General features: G+C 39.6%; 1 protein-coding gene across 1 annotated transcript in view; it reads right to left on the bottom strand.

Annotated features, from left to right (window-relative positions):
- Positions 1–16,910, bottom strand: part of ZCCHC4 (zinc finger CCHC-type containing 4) — a 58,547-nt gene extending 41,637 nt beyond the window's left edge. The window contains exons 1-3 of the mRNA XM_052642150.1: positions 16,784–16,910; positions 15,899–16,017; positions 15,093–15,175 (exon numbers count right to left, since the gene is read on the bottom strand). Of these exons, the coding sequence (XP_052498110.1) occupies positions 15,093–15,175; positions 15,899–16,017; positions 16,784–16,910 (329 nt within the window). The remainder of the gene's footprint in view (positions 1–15,092; positions 15,176–15,898; positions 16,018–16,783) is intronic.
- Between the last annotated feature and the right edge of the window lie 371 nt (positions 16,911–17,281).

The raw sequence follows: 17,281 nt of genomic DNA, 5'->3' as shown, positions 1-17,281 counted from the left end.
CTCTTGCACTGTTGGTGGGAATATAAATTGACACAACCACTATGCAAGACGGTAAGGAGATTCCTTAAAAAACTAGGAATAAAATCACAATATGACCCAGCAATCCCACACCTAGGCATATACCCTGAGGAAACCAAAACTGAAAAAAACACAAGTATCCCATTGTTCATTGCACCACTATTTACAATAGCTAGAACATGGAAGCATCCTAGATGTCCATTGACAGATGAATGGATAAAGAAGTTGTGGTACATATACACAATGGAATATTACTCAGCCATTAAAAAGGAGCACATTTGAGTCAGTTCTGATGAGGTGGATGAACCTAGAACCTATTATACAGAATGAAGTGAGTCAGAAAGAGAAAGATAAAACATCACATTCTAACACATATGTACAGAATCTAGAAGAATGGTACTGAAGAACTTACTTACAGGGTAACAATGGAGAAACAGACATAGAGAACAGACTTATGAACATGGGGAGAGGGTGAGATGCATGGAAAGAGTAACATGGAAACTCACATTACCATATGTAAAATAGACAGCCAACGGGAATTTGTTGCATGGCTCAGGAAACTCAAACAGGGCCTCTGTATCAATCTAGAGGGGTGGGATGGGGAGGGAGTGGGGGGAGAGGCTCATAAATAGTAGGGGATATATGTATACCTATGGCTGATTCATGTTGAGGTCTGATAGAAAACAACAAAATCCTGTAAAGCAATTATCCTTCAACAAAAAATAAAGTAAAAAAAAAAAAAAAAACTGGCCATAGAAACAAAAAAAAAATTAAAAACAGCAAAACAATAATCAAAGACCTTAAAAAATATGATACCAGATATCCTATTTGATCCCTTTCAAGTCATCTTTATATTTGATTTCAAAGTCATCATTTTTTTTTCTTTTATTCCTGATGATTAAAGACAGAAGACAATCAGAGTATGTTTTTAAAACTGCTGATTTTTAAAAAACCAACTAAGAAATCAGAGTAGGAAAACAAAAGAAAAATAAGTAAGATTATCATGGCTCATGTGTGTGTCTGTTAATTGCTGGGTCATGTCTGACTCTTTGCAACACCATGAACTGGGGTCTGCCAGGCTCCTCTGTCCATGGGATTCTCCAGGCAAGAATACTGGAGTGGGTAGCCATTCCCTTTTCCAGGGAATCTTCTCGACTCAGGGATCGAACCTGGGTCTCCTTCACTGTAGGCAGATTCTTCATTGTCTGAGCCATCATGGCTCAAAGAAGGTCAGAAATATCTAAATCTAAGCACATCAAAGGATTCTTAGAGTCTGAAAAGAGTCATATGATTTCAGTTGAACTAAACTCTGAACTACACTGCAAAAACTATGAACTTAGCATAGAACCAAAGTGGGTTTTAAAACTTTTTTATACCTAAGCACAGTTTCACTTCAAAGCACTCAAGGCACTGACAGATATTTTGAATGGCTGCAGCAAGAAATAAGCTTATCATGCTGGTAATTTAAATGCTCCTATTTCTATGATAAACTGTTCTTTTGATAGCTGTATCTATGACAGGAAAGAAAAAGGAGCACGATATTAGAAGCAACTTTAATAGTAATTCAAAGTAAGAATGTCAGTAGGGAAAAGGGCCCGAGACATGAGATGCAAGCAGAAGGAACCAGCACCCTCCTCAACAACAGACACACTGAATTCACTACTATTACCCTTCATTAGTAACTGTTTGTTGTTGAACACTTCCACAGCCAGCTAAGACAGAGCAACAGAGTTAGGATTTACCATCCTGGCCCTCAAAAGATGGATAAAACATATGAAACCACAGTGTTAAGATACTGGACAACTGGCAGCCCAAACAATGAATGCTGAGAGACGGGAAGAGATGAGCAAGTGGTACGGTGTCCAGCTTCCTGCCTGTGGAGAGCTGGCTGCACAGGACCAAGGCTCCAGACGCAGCAAGATGACCAGTTAACAAGGTAGAGCTGAGAATTCATGGTGGCCATGGGCTGGACCCCCAGGACAGAGCACTGAACGTATGCACAGGGTACAGAGGGTGGAGCGCGGGCAGTGAGAGAGCACTCTGAGGCCTGATGGGAGTCCCCTCAAGTCTACGTTGCATACTGATCAGCAGGTGCGTGAAAACACTCCCCTCTGAGAGGGCAAGGGCCAATGCAAAGGAGCAGGTGAACAATCACCCAGGGCACTGAGTGAAAAACCTCTAAATCCACAAGCATTAGGTACAGTGCTCAGCACGTATGGCCCCAGACGTGGGGAGAAATCAGCCATATCCCAAAGGCTGCTCTGATCCTCCAAAAGACTTAAAGATCCGCCTTCAAAAGCAAAGGACTACAAACAATCAGACAGCAAATACTGTGAGCATGGCCATCCATTCTCTATCACTACTATTCTATTGCCAGAGCACAAAACCAACCACAAACCAAACAGGAATGAAGCGGCATGACCAGATGAGGCCCACAGACTACTGTTGGCCCAACAAGCTCAAGAATATCAAACAGTAGACAAGTAATTTAACTGTACCTTGGAGCCAAGTTCAAAAATAGATAAAAGAATACAAAATATCCATATAGGAGGTAAAAATCACATTGCCAGCATCAGGAATGCAAAGAAACAAGAAAACGTGACCCATGATGAGGGAGAAAAAAAATCAATTCAAACCAGCTCAGAAATGACAGAGACAATGCAATCAGCAGACAGAGACAGTAAAGCCATTTTATTATAACTATATTCCATGTATTCAAGAAGGCAGACAAAAGCAACAGCCAAAGGAAAGACATGGAAAACAGAAAAAGACCAAAATCAAACCTATGAAGATTTTTTAATTGTCTGAAATGAGAAACATGCTAGACAGGACTCAGGACTAACAGCAGTTCAGACACTATAGAAAAAAAAAAAAATTGGGGTACTTGAAGACACAGCCCTAGACACTATCTAATATGAAACATCAAAGGGCCCAAATATGTGAAAATGAACCTCCAAGAAGGGAGAGTGGGGAGAAAGCTTAAAAAAAATAATGATTAAAATTTTCTAAAATTATATCCAAAGATCAAACTCAGTGAGCTACAGGCACAAGAAATGAAGAAAACTATATTATCTGCCTTTTGATGAGATGTTAAAGGAAATATACCCCACCACTTACAGAAAAGTCTGCTACCAAAACTGAACTTGATTTTGGTGACACGCTACCCTCCAAGAAATACAAGGGATAGAAGAAAAGTTCGATGACATTATAGGATTTAATCAATCAAATTCAGATATGGAAAGTCTATCAGACAAATGACTCTCATTCTTCAATGAATGAGAAATATCAACCAATTACACTATGTGAAGGTTGTCTGGATCCTGATATGAACAGACCAATTATAAAATGGCATTTATGAGGTAAACAGAAATGTTGATTTCTAACCGCACATGATACATAATATTAAGAAACTGTTTACGTTTTAAGTATTTTAACAGTATTGTGATCATGTTTTTAAAGGCCTTATCTCTTGTTATACATAGAGCAGTATTTCTGGGTAGAACTATACAATGTCCAGGTTGAAGGTGAGGGTAGAGGGTACAGGTGGAACAAAATTAGCCTCATATTGATGACTGACGAAGCAAGGTGTGAGGGCAGGCTTTTTATACTGCAAAGAATAAAGGAGGCTCTTTACACTGCTCTCTCTTCTCTTGTGTATGCTTGAAATTTTCCTCAGTCAAAGGTGTTAAAAAGCACTTTAAAGGAAAGGCAAGAGTGAAACTCAAAACAAAAAAAAAAGACAACTCCAGAAGATCACTAAGAACTGGGTTTTACTCAGCCGTAAAATCATGTAACACTCGATTTTTCATTCTTTGACATTGGGGACATATAGGGAAATTTCTCAGACTTCAAGAAAATGAGTTTCCAGTTTGCAAGGATTTACCTAACACCCAGCAAAATAAAACAAAACAGACTCACATCAAGATAGACCCTCATGACATATCACATCTCTAAGAATAAAGATTCTAAAAAATTGATGGAGGGATCAAAAAAGTCACAGGTCACACAGAAGAGATCAGGAATGAACTTGCTGAACATGAACTTGTTGAACCTGAACTTCTCAACAGCTATAAGGAAGACAAAAGAAGCTGGAACACTGCCTTCCAAATTCTGAAGAAAATATATTCCCAACCTAGAATCCTATCAATGAAGTATCAGCATAAAGATATTTACAGAAATACAAGATTTCAAAGCACAAAGAGAAAAGATCAAGTCAACTGCTGAATGACAACAAATCAAACTGGCCCCAGACATCTACAGTACTTACTTAACTCTAGAACAGCGCTCTGCAAAGAGGCCAGGCACTGGAGCTGGCCAACATGCGCTTCTAGTTCCTGACCAGACAAAGACAGACATTCAGAGTACGTGTTTAGAAACTTTGATACCATTTAGGCAGAGTACTTTATGTCTGTTCAGTCTAATAATAAAAAATGTGGGCTTGCATTTTGTAGGTCTTCTTTTTCATCTTATTTTCTAATTATATTTTTATTATATTATAGAAGAATCCAATCCCCGTGAACTATGAATAAAAATATAAATCAAGCAAACAAACGAAACACTGACCCTTTAACACAGATCATTAAGAAGCACTGCTCTGGAGGACATGAAGCAATCCTGCAAAATCCCAAGGAAAATACACACCCGAATAATTTTATATTTAAATACAATGCCATTCAAGAACAAAGGAGTGACACAAACATAGAAAAAAGCTTATGGTTACCTCAGGGGAAAGGAGGGTAGGGAGAGATAAATTAGGAGTTTATGATTAGTAAATGTACACTGCTATACATAAAAAAGAAGCAACAAGGCTCTACTATATAGCATAGCAAACTATATTCAGTATCTTGTAATAAACTATAATGGAGACAAATCTGAAAAACATATATATATATATATATATATATATATATATAAAACTCTAATGGCAGAAAGTGAAGAGGAACTAAAGAGCCTCTTACTGAGGGTAAAAGAGGAGAGTGAAAAAGCTGGCTTAAAACTCAACATTCAAAAAATGAAGATCATGGCAGCTGGTCCCATCACTTCATGACAAACAGATGGGGAAAAAATGAAAACAGTGATAGAGTTTATTTTCTTAGGCTCCAAAGTCACTGCAGACAGTGACTGCAGCCATGAAATTAAAAGATGCTTGCTCCTTGGAAGGAAAGCTATGACCAACCTAAACAGTGTATTAAAAAGCAGAGACATTACTTTGCTGACAAAGGTCTATACAGCCAAAGTTACGGTTTGTTTCTCCAGTAGTCATGTATGGATGTGAGAGTTGGACCATAAAGAAGGCTGAGCGCTGAAGAATAGATGCTTTTGAACTGCAGTTCTGCAGAAGCCTCTTGAGAGTCCTTGGATCGCAAGGAGATCAAATCAGTCAATCCTAAAGGAAATTAACCCTAAATATTCATTGGAAGGACTGATGCTGAAGCTGAAGCTCCGATTCTGTGGCAACCTGATGTGAAGAGCCGAAACTCGCTGAAAAAACCCCTGATGCTGGGAAAGACTGAGGGGGAAGGAGAAGAAGGCAGTAGAGGATGAGATGGTTGGATGACATTACCAAGTCAATGGACATGAATCTGAGCAAACTCCAGGTGATGGTGCAGGACAGGGGAGTTGGGCGTGCTTTAGTCCATGGGGTCACAAAGAGTTGGACACAACTTAGCAACTGATCAACAACATATAAAACCAAATCACTTTACTGTACACCAGAAATTAACACATTGTAAATCAAGTATACTTTAATTAAAATATATATGTGTGTAAAAGAAAAAATAGAGATTAAATTTCTAATTGTAAAAAAACCCACAACAACAAAGAATAAAGGCATTAAATATTTTTGGACTTGGAAGGATAGAGGTTATACAGTTATGTAATCTGGTTATTTCATGCAGAAACTGCTGGACAGCTGGATGTCAAGGAGAAAGGGCAACTTTTCCAGTCAGGAGCAGTTCAGATTTCTTCAAGAAGGTGAAGCTGAGAGATTATGCTACATCTGAATGTTTTGAGAGAGTTCAGACAACAGGCAGAGAGTTTGCAATTGAATCATTTCTGAAGCACATAAATAATTAAACAGATAGTCATACAAAACAAATAAGCCCAAAACTGTTATTAACTAGTTGGAAAACAAAAGTTGTACAGTAAAGAAGTTATTATGATTAATACATGTTTTAATATAAATAGAATCACACAACAGCCACATGGATATTTTGATGTCAATTATTTTTTAATTAATCAAAGGTTTTTTTATGAGAGAATTAAAACTGCTGGAGGATAAATTTCAGCCAAATGAAACAACAGTAGACTGTCAGTCAGCACTAAATCCATTTGACCACAGACTAAAATGAGAAAAAAATATGAGTATCAGAGTATAAAATGGAAACAATAAAAATCCAAATAAAACCAGCAGAGGAAGGGGAAGAGAAAGTGGGAGTTAGTAGAAGTATACTGATTTTCTCATGTTTTAGAGCCATAGGCCAAAAGATATAATTTAAAACTGAAAAATCAAGTAAAAGTGCTATAAGCAACAATCAAAGGTATGAGGTTTACCCTAAAAAGAAATAATCAACTGAAATCAGATAGTAACTATAGAGAAGGAAAGACAGAAGAAGAAATATATAAAGTCACCATTTCTCATTTTTAGATGAAGGCAATATAAAAAAAAATTAAATCTGGTTTAAAAAACCACAAAGGCAACCATGAAAACAATAATACAGAAGAAACGCACATTAAAAAAAGCAAACATAGGCCATAGAGTGAAAGAGAATAAAAAGAAGCAATAGATAGCATACAACAAAACCAGGACCAAGCGTATCTATCGTACCTACCATTAAAACGGGCTAAATAAACCCACCCATTAGAAGACTGGATCACAAAAGCAAAATCCAATCAACCTATTTCATCACATCTACTGAAGCGACTTAGCAGAAGATGCATACATTTTCATATTTTAGCATCGAGGATATTGAGACATGATTTAAAACTGCCATCAGCCAGACTGTAGGTGGAGCGTCACTGCCATCATCCTATGACTCAGTCCCGACACACACAGTTATTGTGCCTGCAGTCAAGGACCAAACCAGAGCAGCAGAGCGGAAGCACGTAAGTCGCTTCAGTCGTGTCTGACTCTCTGCGACCCTATGGACTGTAGCCTGCTAGGCTCCTCTGTCCACGGGATTCTCCAGCCGTTAATACTAGAGTGGGTTGCCATGCCCTTCTCCAGGAGATCTTCTCAACCCAGGGGTCAGACCCACATCTCTTACAACTCCTGCATTGGCAGGCGGGTTCTTTACTGCTAGCACCGCCTGAAGAAGCCCTGGAAACCGAAGCACACTTTTGATATCAGAGAAGTAAACACTCATCATTGAATGAAAGACAAAAACAATCAAAGGCTTTACAGGAAAAAGGAGAAAGGAAGCTCCCCAAAGAGATAATGCTATGTCAGCTTCTGCTACTTAAAAACAGGCAAAAGGACTGCCTATCACACACCCATTGAAGCCAACTGAAGGCAGGACAAAGTGCAAATCACCAGGAAGAGATGAAAGTTCAAAGCCAGGGGCTAGTGTGGCAGTTCACTAACTACATGGAATTATCTTAAGCCACTAAGTTTAATTATTTTTAAGAAAAGAAAAAGAACAATGTTAAATGAACCTCCACTTACATATTTTGTGTCTGGTCAAAGCTATCCTTCAGAAAGTTTTTATTGCTAGTTTAGTAACCTTCTCTTGACAAGATCAACTGAGATCTTAGGCATATTTCTATTCAGAATTACATCATCATTCATGGCTTTATGTAACATTCAGACACAAGAGTTTTTTTTAAGCTTGGTAGGAAGAACAAGAGACTCTCCAGAGCAAAGGATTACTCAGCGCTCCCTCCTCATCTGTACTTACTACACACACCCGGGGGCAAGAAGAAATTCATTCTGCTGCACGGCTCAGCATGACTCACAAACTGCAGGCTAGCATTCTGAATGTCACTTTTATTGATCTCCATTTGATGTTCCATTCGTCTTTCCAAGAGGAGACAAATTATGTTTATGGCATTTCCCTAATAGCAGACCTTGAAAATCTGAGTTTAAATGAGCTCTGAAAAAAATATAACCAAATGAATTATCAACTAAACAAAACTATCTGGATGCACATAAATTAATGCTGATTTTAGCATTAAAATAAATCTTCTCTAAGACTTCAGGGATCATGATAAAGATGCCAACATACTACATAATAGAATACATAACAGGCAGCTAAAAACTGCAAGGAAAGTCAAGTTTCAGGCACAAAATGTAAACCAGTCAGCTGAACACATATGAAATATAAAGCATGGTTCAAAGAGTAAAATTAGGAAAATGATTATCAAATCCTATATTGTAGAACTTAGAAGTCTGTGCAGCACTGCCAGTTCCATAACAAAAACCAAGTAACAAAAGTCTATTTATCTCAATAACTACAATTGTTCTTTTTTAACAATTTCAAAACTAAATCAATGAAAAGCTAATGCTATGTCACCGTAACAGATGGAAAGTTTGCTTTATAAAATAGGTATAATGTTTAATGCATTTTAACACTTTCAAATATAGTTACTTAATAAGATAACACAAATGAGTTGTATAAAATTAAATTAGAAAACAATTATAATCTCAAGTAATAGTATGTCATCCTTAGGTCCATTACACACAAGAAGAATTTTCTAGTCTCAAACTGAAGACACACTAAAAGAATAAGCAATTAATAGCATAGAACAGGTAATTTAATAAGCTTTGGTTTGAGAAAGGCAACATTTTTAATTTTGAAGAATGATTAATTTCAAACTTTTCACTCTGAAGCAAGCAAATACGAAAGCATAAATAAGAGCATGAGCCATAAAGTGATGCAGTAAAATCAATGACACTATACTTCAAAAAGTATAAACTTTTACCAATCCTCCAAAATCTATTTAAATACCATACCCTTAAACTGAATCAGTTAGTGAAGGCACAAGTAATCTGTAAAGCTTCTGACCTTCCACAGTACCCAGTTTTTCTAAGAATAATGGCAACATAGTACATCTTCTTTGCAGTGTATTATTTTTAAATATATCTCAACTCCATTATTACTAGCATTTTAAGTTTTTTTTTGAGTCCTCAACAAAGAATGAATAAATGATTGGATGGATGGAAGGATAGATAAATGGACAGAGGCCCGGGGAACAAAATCTGAGGTTTTGGATCACAGATGATTTAAGACAAGCTCTCAATTATCATTACTAGAACAGATGAAATTACAGCCCCCAGGAAATATCCTTTTGAAAAAATTTTAATATTTTCATATTCTAGCCAGTGTTTTTATTTCTAATTATCATGAAATATGTATTTCAAAAATTCTTCAGTATCAAAAGCCATACTCTGGCAGTACAAAGATTTGCACAGTGGTTTAGCTCCAGGCTAAAATCTTATTATGTAAGGAAAGAAGATCATGTAAATTTTCTTACGGAGTTTAACTGAATCACCAGTATTTTTATGCAATAACATGAAATACATGCTTATTAGCTAAAAGTGAAATGGTAGAGTACAAAAGTAAGTACACATTATGACCACAACCCCTTTGCACAGGAAAGAGGCCAGGGGGAAAGTACTAGAAAATGACCAAAGTGATGGCTTCAAAGGGAAAAACCTACTTTCTACTTTCTGCATTTATTCTCTCTCATTATGATAACCTCATAATAATATATCTCTATATAACTTTTATATCCTTAAATCTCCTTAAATTAAATTACTACACATCATATATTAATTACTATCTGCTTTGAGTGCCGAAGAATTGATGCTTTTGAACTGTGGTGTTGGAGAAGACTCTTGAGAGTCCCTTGAACTGCAAGGAGATCCAATCAGTCCATCCTAAGGAGATCAGTCCTGGGTGTTCATTGGAAGGACTGATGCTAAAGCTGAAACTCCAATACTCTGGCCACCTCATGTGAAGAGTTGATTCATTGGAAAAGACCCTGATGCTGGGAGGGATTGGGGGCAGGAGGAGAAGAGGACAACCGAGGATGAGATGGCTGGATGGCATCACTGACTCGATGGACATGAGTTTGGGTAAACTCCGGGAGTTGGTGATGGACAGGGAGGCCTGGTGTGCTGTGATTCATGGGGTTGCAAAGAGTAGGACATGACTGAGCGACTGAACTGAACTGAACTATATGCTTAAAAATACTACTTCAGAATCAGAGAGGCATAAGTTTGAGTCACTGCTCAGTCATTCTAGTAGTATGAAGTTGATGAGGTTAACTTAACTTCTCCAAGCCACAAGTTTCATCTAAACCACCTTGGCAGGATTAAATAGTATCTCATGGAGCAGGAAACAGCAACCCACTTCAGTATTCTTGCCTGGAGAATCCCATGGACAGAGGAGCCTGGTGGGCTACAGTTCTTGGGGTCACAAAGAGTTGGACACAACTGAGTGACTTTCACTTCACTTCACATGGAAAACACCTCACATGATGCCTGGCTCAGTGGTACCCAATTTTCATCAATTCGCCTTTCAACATTTTTCATTGTTGATTTAATTCCCATAAATTAAGAAGATATCAAGTTAATTCCCATAAATTAAGTAGATATCACTAAGTACTGTAGTTAAGGGGCAATCAAGTTATCTTAAAAAAAGTCACCTCCATCAAAGGACTTTAAAAGCTCAGGAAGACATTTTTAACAGATCCCAGTATCCTTTCCACTTAACCTAGACAAGACTTCAGAATCCTTCTCAACACAGTAACCCAGGTAACCAGAAAGAGCTGTCACGAGAGTGAAAACCTGTTTGGCATCAGCAACCCAGACTAGAGGCTTTGAAAGAAGCTTCCCCCAGCACATAGAGCACGATGCCTACCACAAAGGAAAGGGATGAATTTTCTTCACAAGTTTACCAACAAATTAAACCTGTGACTCAATTCCAGTTAACCCAATAAAACATTTTAAAAATGCAGATTTTTAAAGACAGATGATATAGTTTTTAAAAAAAATTTAGTTCTTTTATTAATACTATTTCAATAAAGAAGATTACAGTATCATGAAACTGGATTTGGCAATGATTCTTAGCTATGATAACAAAAGCACACGCAACAACAACAACAAAAATTGAAAGATGAGACCCTTTGATACACTCTTGTGGTAAAGAATCCCACTGCCAAAGCAAGAGACACAAGGGATTCAGGTTCAATCCCTGGTTTCGAAGATCCCCTGGAGTAATATATGGCAACCCACTCCAATATTCTTGCCTGAGAATCCCATGGACAGAGGAGCTTGGTGAGCTACAGTCCTTGGGGTCACAAAGAGTCAGACGCGACTGAGTGCATGCACACACACACACCTAGAACATATAAAGAACTCCTGCAGCTCAACTACAAAAACAGTAATGACCTTGTTAAAGTAGGCAAAGGACATGAATAGACATTTCTCCAAGAAGATATATAAATGGCCAAAATGCATGTGAAAAGATGGTCAACACCATTAACACAGAAGGAAACAAAAATTAATACAGAAGGAAACAAAAATCAATACAGAAGGAAACAAAAAATCAAAAACACAACTGCTAGGATGGCTATCCTAGCAAAAAATAATAATAATACATGTTAGCAAAGACATGCAGAAATTGGAACCCTCCTACATTGCTGGGGGGGGGGGATATAAAACGGGGAAGCTACTGTAGAAAATGGGTTGGCAATTTCTCAAAAAACTAAACAGTATTATCATCAGTTCAATTCAGTTCAGTCACTTAGTCATGTCCAACTCTTTGCGACCCCATGAATCGCAGCACGCCAGGCCTCCCTGTCCATCACCAACTCCTGGAGTTCACTCAGACTCATGTCCATCGAGTCAGTGATGCCATCCAGCCATCTCATCCTCTGTCGTCCCCTTCTCCTCCTGCCCCCAATCCCTCCCAGCATCAAAGTCTTTTCCAATGAGTCAACTCTTCACATGACATGGCCAAAGTACTGGAGTTTCAGCTTTTGCATCATTCCTTCCAAAGAACACCCAGGGCTGATCTCCTCTAGAATGGACTGGTTGGATCTCCTTGCAGTCCAAGGGACTCTCAAGAGTCTTCTCCAACACCACAGTTCAAAAGCATCAATTCTCTGGTGCTCAGCCTTCTTCACAGTCCAACTCTCACATCCATACATAACCACTGGAAAAACCATAGCCTTGACTAGACGGACCTTAGTCGGCAAAGTAATGTCTCTGCTTTTGAATATGCTATCTAGGTTGGTCATAACTTTTCTTCCAAGGAGTAAGCGTCTTTTAATTTCATGGCTGCAGTCACCATCTGCAGTGATTTTGGAGCCCAAAAACATAAAGTCTGACACTGTTTCCACTGTTTCCCCATCTATTTCCCATGAAGTGATAGGACCGGATGCCATGATGATCCAGTAATTCTACTCCTAGGGATGTACACAAAGAAATGAAAACAGGGACTCAAACTATTTATACACCAACATGTGTTGACTATTACATACAACGGCCCAAAGGTGGAACCATCTGGGTGTCCACTGATGGATAGACAAGATGTGGTACACATATACAAATGAATGTCATTCAGCCATAAAAAGGATGAAGTTTTGATACATGCTACAACATGGATAAGCCTTGAAAACACTACTCTAAGTGAAATAAGCCAGACACAACAAGACAAATACAGATGATTCCTGTTATCTGAAGTACCTAGAATGGTCAAATTCATAGAGACAAAAGTAGATTAGAGGTTATCGCAGACTAGAGGAAAGTGCAATGGAGAGTTATTACTTAACAGTGACAGAATTTGGGGTGATGAAACGTAGTGGTGATGGTTGCACAACACTGTTAATATAATTATCGCCACTTTATTCTGTCATTTTTGAGATTGCATCCAAGTTCTGCATTTTAGACTCTTTTGTTGACTATGATGGCTACTCCATTTCTTCTAAAGGATTCCTGCCCACAGCAGTAGATATAATGGTCATCTGAGTTAAATTCACCCATTCCAGTCCATTTTAGTTTGCTGATTCCTAGAATATCGACGTTCACTTTTGTCATCTCCTGTTTGATCACTTCCAATCTGCACTGATTCATGGACCTAACATTCCAGGTTCCTGTGCAATGTTACTCTTTACAGGATCGGACCTTGCTTCCATCACCAGTCCCATTCACAACTGGGTGTTGATATTGCTTTGGCTCCATCCCTTCATTCTTTCTGCAGTTTTTCTCCACTGATCTCCAGTAGCATACTGGGCACCTACTGACCTGGGGAGTTCATCTTTCAGTATCCTATCTTTTTGCCTTTTCACACTGTTCATGGGGTTCTCGAGGCAAGAATACTGAAGTGGTTTGCCATTCCCTTCTCCAGTGGACCACATTCTGTCAGACCTCTCCACCATGACTCACCCGTCTTGGGTGGCCCCACAGGGCATGGCTCAGTTTCATTGAGCTAGACAAGGCTGTGGTCCATGTGATCAGAAAGGCAATGCCAAAGAATGCTCAAACTACCACACAATTGCACTCATCTCATACGCTAGTAAAGTAATGCTTGAAATACTCCAAGCCAGGCTTCAGCAATACGTGAACTGTGAACTTCCAGATGTTCAAGCTGGTTTTAGAAAAGGCAGAGGAACCAGAGATCAAATTGCCAACGTCCGCTGGATCATGGAAAAAGCAAGAGAGTTCTAGAAAAACATCTATTTCTGCTTTATTGACTACGCCAAAGCCTTTGACTGTGTGGATCACAACAAACTGTGGAAAGTTCTTCAAGAGATGGGAATACCAGACCACCTGACCTGCCCCTTGAGAAATCTATATGCAGGTCAGGAAGCAACAGATAGAACTGGACATGGAACAACAGACTGGTCCCAAATAGGAAAAGGAGTACATCAAGCCTGTACACTGTCACCCTGCTTATTTAACTTATATACAGGGTACATCTTGAGAAACGCTGGGCTAGAGGAAGCACAAGCTAGAATCAAGACTGCCGGAAGAAATATCAATAACCTCAGATATGCAGATGACACCACCCTTATGGCAGAAAGTGAAGAAGAATTAAAGAGCCTCTTGATGAAAGTGAAAGAGGAGAGTGAAAAAGCTGGCTTAAAGCCAACTTTCAGAATACAAAGATCATAGCATCCGGTAACCCATCACTTCATGGTAAATAGATGGGGAAACAGTGGAAACAGTGGCTGACTTTATTTTTCTGGGCTCCAAAATCACTGCAGATGGTGACTGCAGCCATGAAGTTAAAAGACGCTTACTCCTTGGAAGGAAAGTTATGACCAATCTGCTGCTGCTGCTACTGCTGCTACTGCTAAGTCGCTTCAATCATGTCTGACTCTGTGCGACCCCACAGACAACAGCCCACCAGGTTCCCCTGTCCCTGGGATTCTCCAGGCAAGAACCCTGGAGTGGGTTGCCATTTCCTCCTCCAATGCATCAAAGTGAAAAGTGAAGTCCTAAACAGCATATTAAAAAGCAGAGACATTACTTTGCCAACAAAGGTCAGTCTAGTCAAGGCTATGGTTTTTCCAGTGATCATGTATGGATTTGAGAGTTGGACTAAAGAAAGCTGAGGGCCAAAGAATTGATGCTTTTGAACTGTGGTGTTGGAGAAGACTCTTGAGAGTCCCTTGGACTGCAAGGAGATCCAACCAGTCCATTCTAAAGGAGATCAGTCCTGGGTGTTCATTGGAAGGACTGATGTTGAAGCTGAAACTCCAATACTTTGGCCACCTCATGCGAAGAGCTGACTCATCTGAAAAGATCTTGATGCTGGGAGGGATTGAGGGCAGGAGGAGAAGGGGACGACAGAGGATGAGATGGTTGAATGGCATCACCAACTCAATGGACATGGATTTGGGTGTACTCAGGGAGTTGGTGATAGACAGGGAGGCCTGGTGTGCTGTGGTTCACGGGGTCGCAAAGAGTTGGACACGACTGAGCGACTGGACTGAACTGAATTGGTAAATGTTAAATATACATTTTACCACAACAAAAATACACTAATTACTTAAAGTAAACTTAAAGGCACAGAGAAAAAAATCAACAATGGGATAATAAATTAAAAGTGACACCCCATCAGTACCTTTCCACACACTGAGATCGGGATAAAGGAGGCTGACAGCTTTGGTTATGGGCTTCCCGGGCAGCAAGTCTGGCTCCTGACAACTGAAAGATAGTACAAAATCCACTTAGTAAATCATCAAACTGGCTAACATCCTAGAAAAAGTGGTATCATATTCGAACACCAAGAAGCCAGAAACTCAGGCAGCTCAAAGCTGTAAACAAGCATTCATTTCGGGGGAAAACAAAAGACATTAAGCTGGGGAAACTCTAGAGCAGTTTGAAACAGTAAACAATGTATTGAATCACTGAGAGATTAATTCAGACACGGTGATCTGTAAGGTCTACAAAAGAGTGGCACACAGACTGTTTCCCAATAAACCTAACAAAGCTGAAAGGTTTCTAGTCAAAACTTTCAGGAACTTGAACTGGCACTAAGCCAAGAGGATACCAAGCTCATAAATGTAGCTCTAAGTGCCTTCGTCAGCCATCCAGTAGCTGAAGAAAGGATGTTTGATGCAAACGCTTCCCAAAAAGGGTTTTTCTAAAGTATTTCCTGGAATGATCATGACCTGCATTCTTCAGGAAGAAATCTATATTTGCAAACTCAGTATTAATACCTCACAAAGTTTTAAAGGAAATTCATTCTTTGAGACAGTAGTTTAAGACATCAGTAGTCAAAGTAAGTTCAAAGTAAATATAAACTCCAATCTCTGGACCATAAAACATGGTATCTTCATCTCTTAAGAGGTTTATCTCATACATTCTCAACAAAATGTCACACACATCAGAAATAAATAAATAAATATATCCAGAAAGCTGATATACCTTTTCATCTTCCCATTGAAAAAAATTACAATCTTTTCTATCTCTACAAGCTGAACAGGCATAAAACCTCCGTGTTTCTTCTTTCCCTTGGTTCACTTTTACAAACAGAAGAGTAGGTCCTAGTTCCATAATAAGAAAAAACATGTCAGTCATCAATATCCAGTTTCTGGTTTTCACCGACCTCAAACAAAATGTTTTAGTTTTATGCATAGGTTGTCATAATTAAATGCAATACTTCGATAATTTTTTTTTAACCGAAAGTCACAACATTCAGGCACTGACTACTTAGGAAATATATTTCGAAAACCAGTCTCTCCAGAAAGAAAACGCTAGTGTCAGTACAGTTGCAGTCCACATGGTGAACCGTTTAGGTCCTGACACAACAACAGAGTTCGAACAACTGAGCACTTTGTTACCTCTGCTCAGTTACCTTTTCAGTGAAACTCTTAGCATTTAGATTTGGACACACTCTCTCTCCACGAGTTAGAGAAAAACTGGGTCTGGTTTCTAAGCAAGAATTCATGATTTCGCGCCTCCCTAACATTTTTTTAACTAAAAATAAAGCAAGTCAACAAATGAAATATCAAAGTACTTCGCAATGGGAATTACTCAATAACATACATCCTTTGTGCCTAGCCTCTGCCTCGTCCCTTCAAAAAAGATGTAACCGCGATGGAGCCAAAATCACAACAGGAAGGCTTCTTTGAAGGTTTCTTAAATAAGTGGAAAAGCACAACTTCCCGAGGAAGGAGCGTCTTCTAGACCCATACTCAGTGGGAGAGAGAGGCAGATAAAAATTCGGGAGCCCTAAATGCCCCAGGCACCCTCAGGCTAACCACGCCCCCTGGCACCAGACAGCCAGGCTGAGCCCAGACGCGGACCCACCGTGAGGGCACAGCGGGGCGGGGGTAGCGGGATCAGAAGAAAGCACCACCTCGACTCCCGAGTATCCCCGGCGACCCGAGCTCCCCTCTGCCTCCACGGTTCCAAGCTGGTCCCTGGAGGTCGCCATCTTCCCACCGCCGTCCCGAAAGCCTCAGTCCGGACCAACGAGGCTGAGAAAGAGCGCCGCTTGGACCTGCAGCCAGTTTAGAGCGCCCCCACGCTGCTAGGAGGAACTTCGGCCGCTGGAGCGGAGGTCATGCCCCTAAACCCTGTCCCTTGCTAGCTGGAGGCTAAGAGTCCCTCTCCTGGGAGTGAGTGGGAGACGGGATGGGTTGACAGGCAACTTGTTGGACCCTGTGCAGTAAGCGCACCTATTTTCTGCCTCAGCCTTAGTACCTTAGGATCCGTGAGTACCCTCCTTGCGTAAGAATATAGCCAGGAGATGAGATGACTCTTGGGCTTCCCCTGAGGCTCAGCTGGTAAAGAATCGCCTGAAAT

The sequence above is a fragment of the Budorcas taxicolor genome, chromosome 6 (genome assembly GCF_023091745.1).
Source record: "Budorcas taxicolor isolate Tak-1 chromosome 6, Takin1.1, whole genome shotgun sequence".
Lineage (NCBI taxonomy): Eukaryota > Metazoa > Chordata > Mammalia > Artiodactyla > Bovidae > Budorcas > Budorcas taxicolor.
This window is presented reverse-complemented; position numbering and strand designations above follow the sequence as displayed.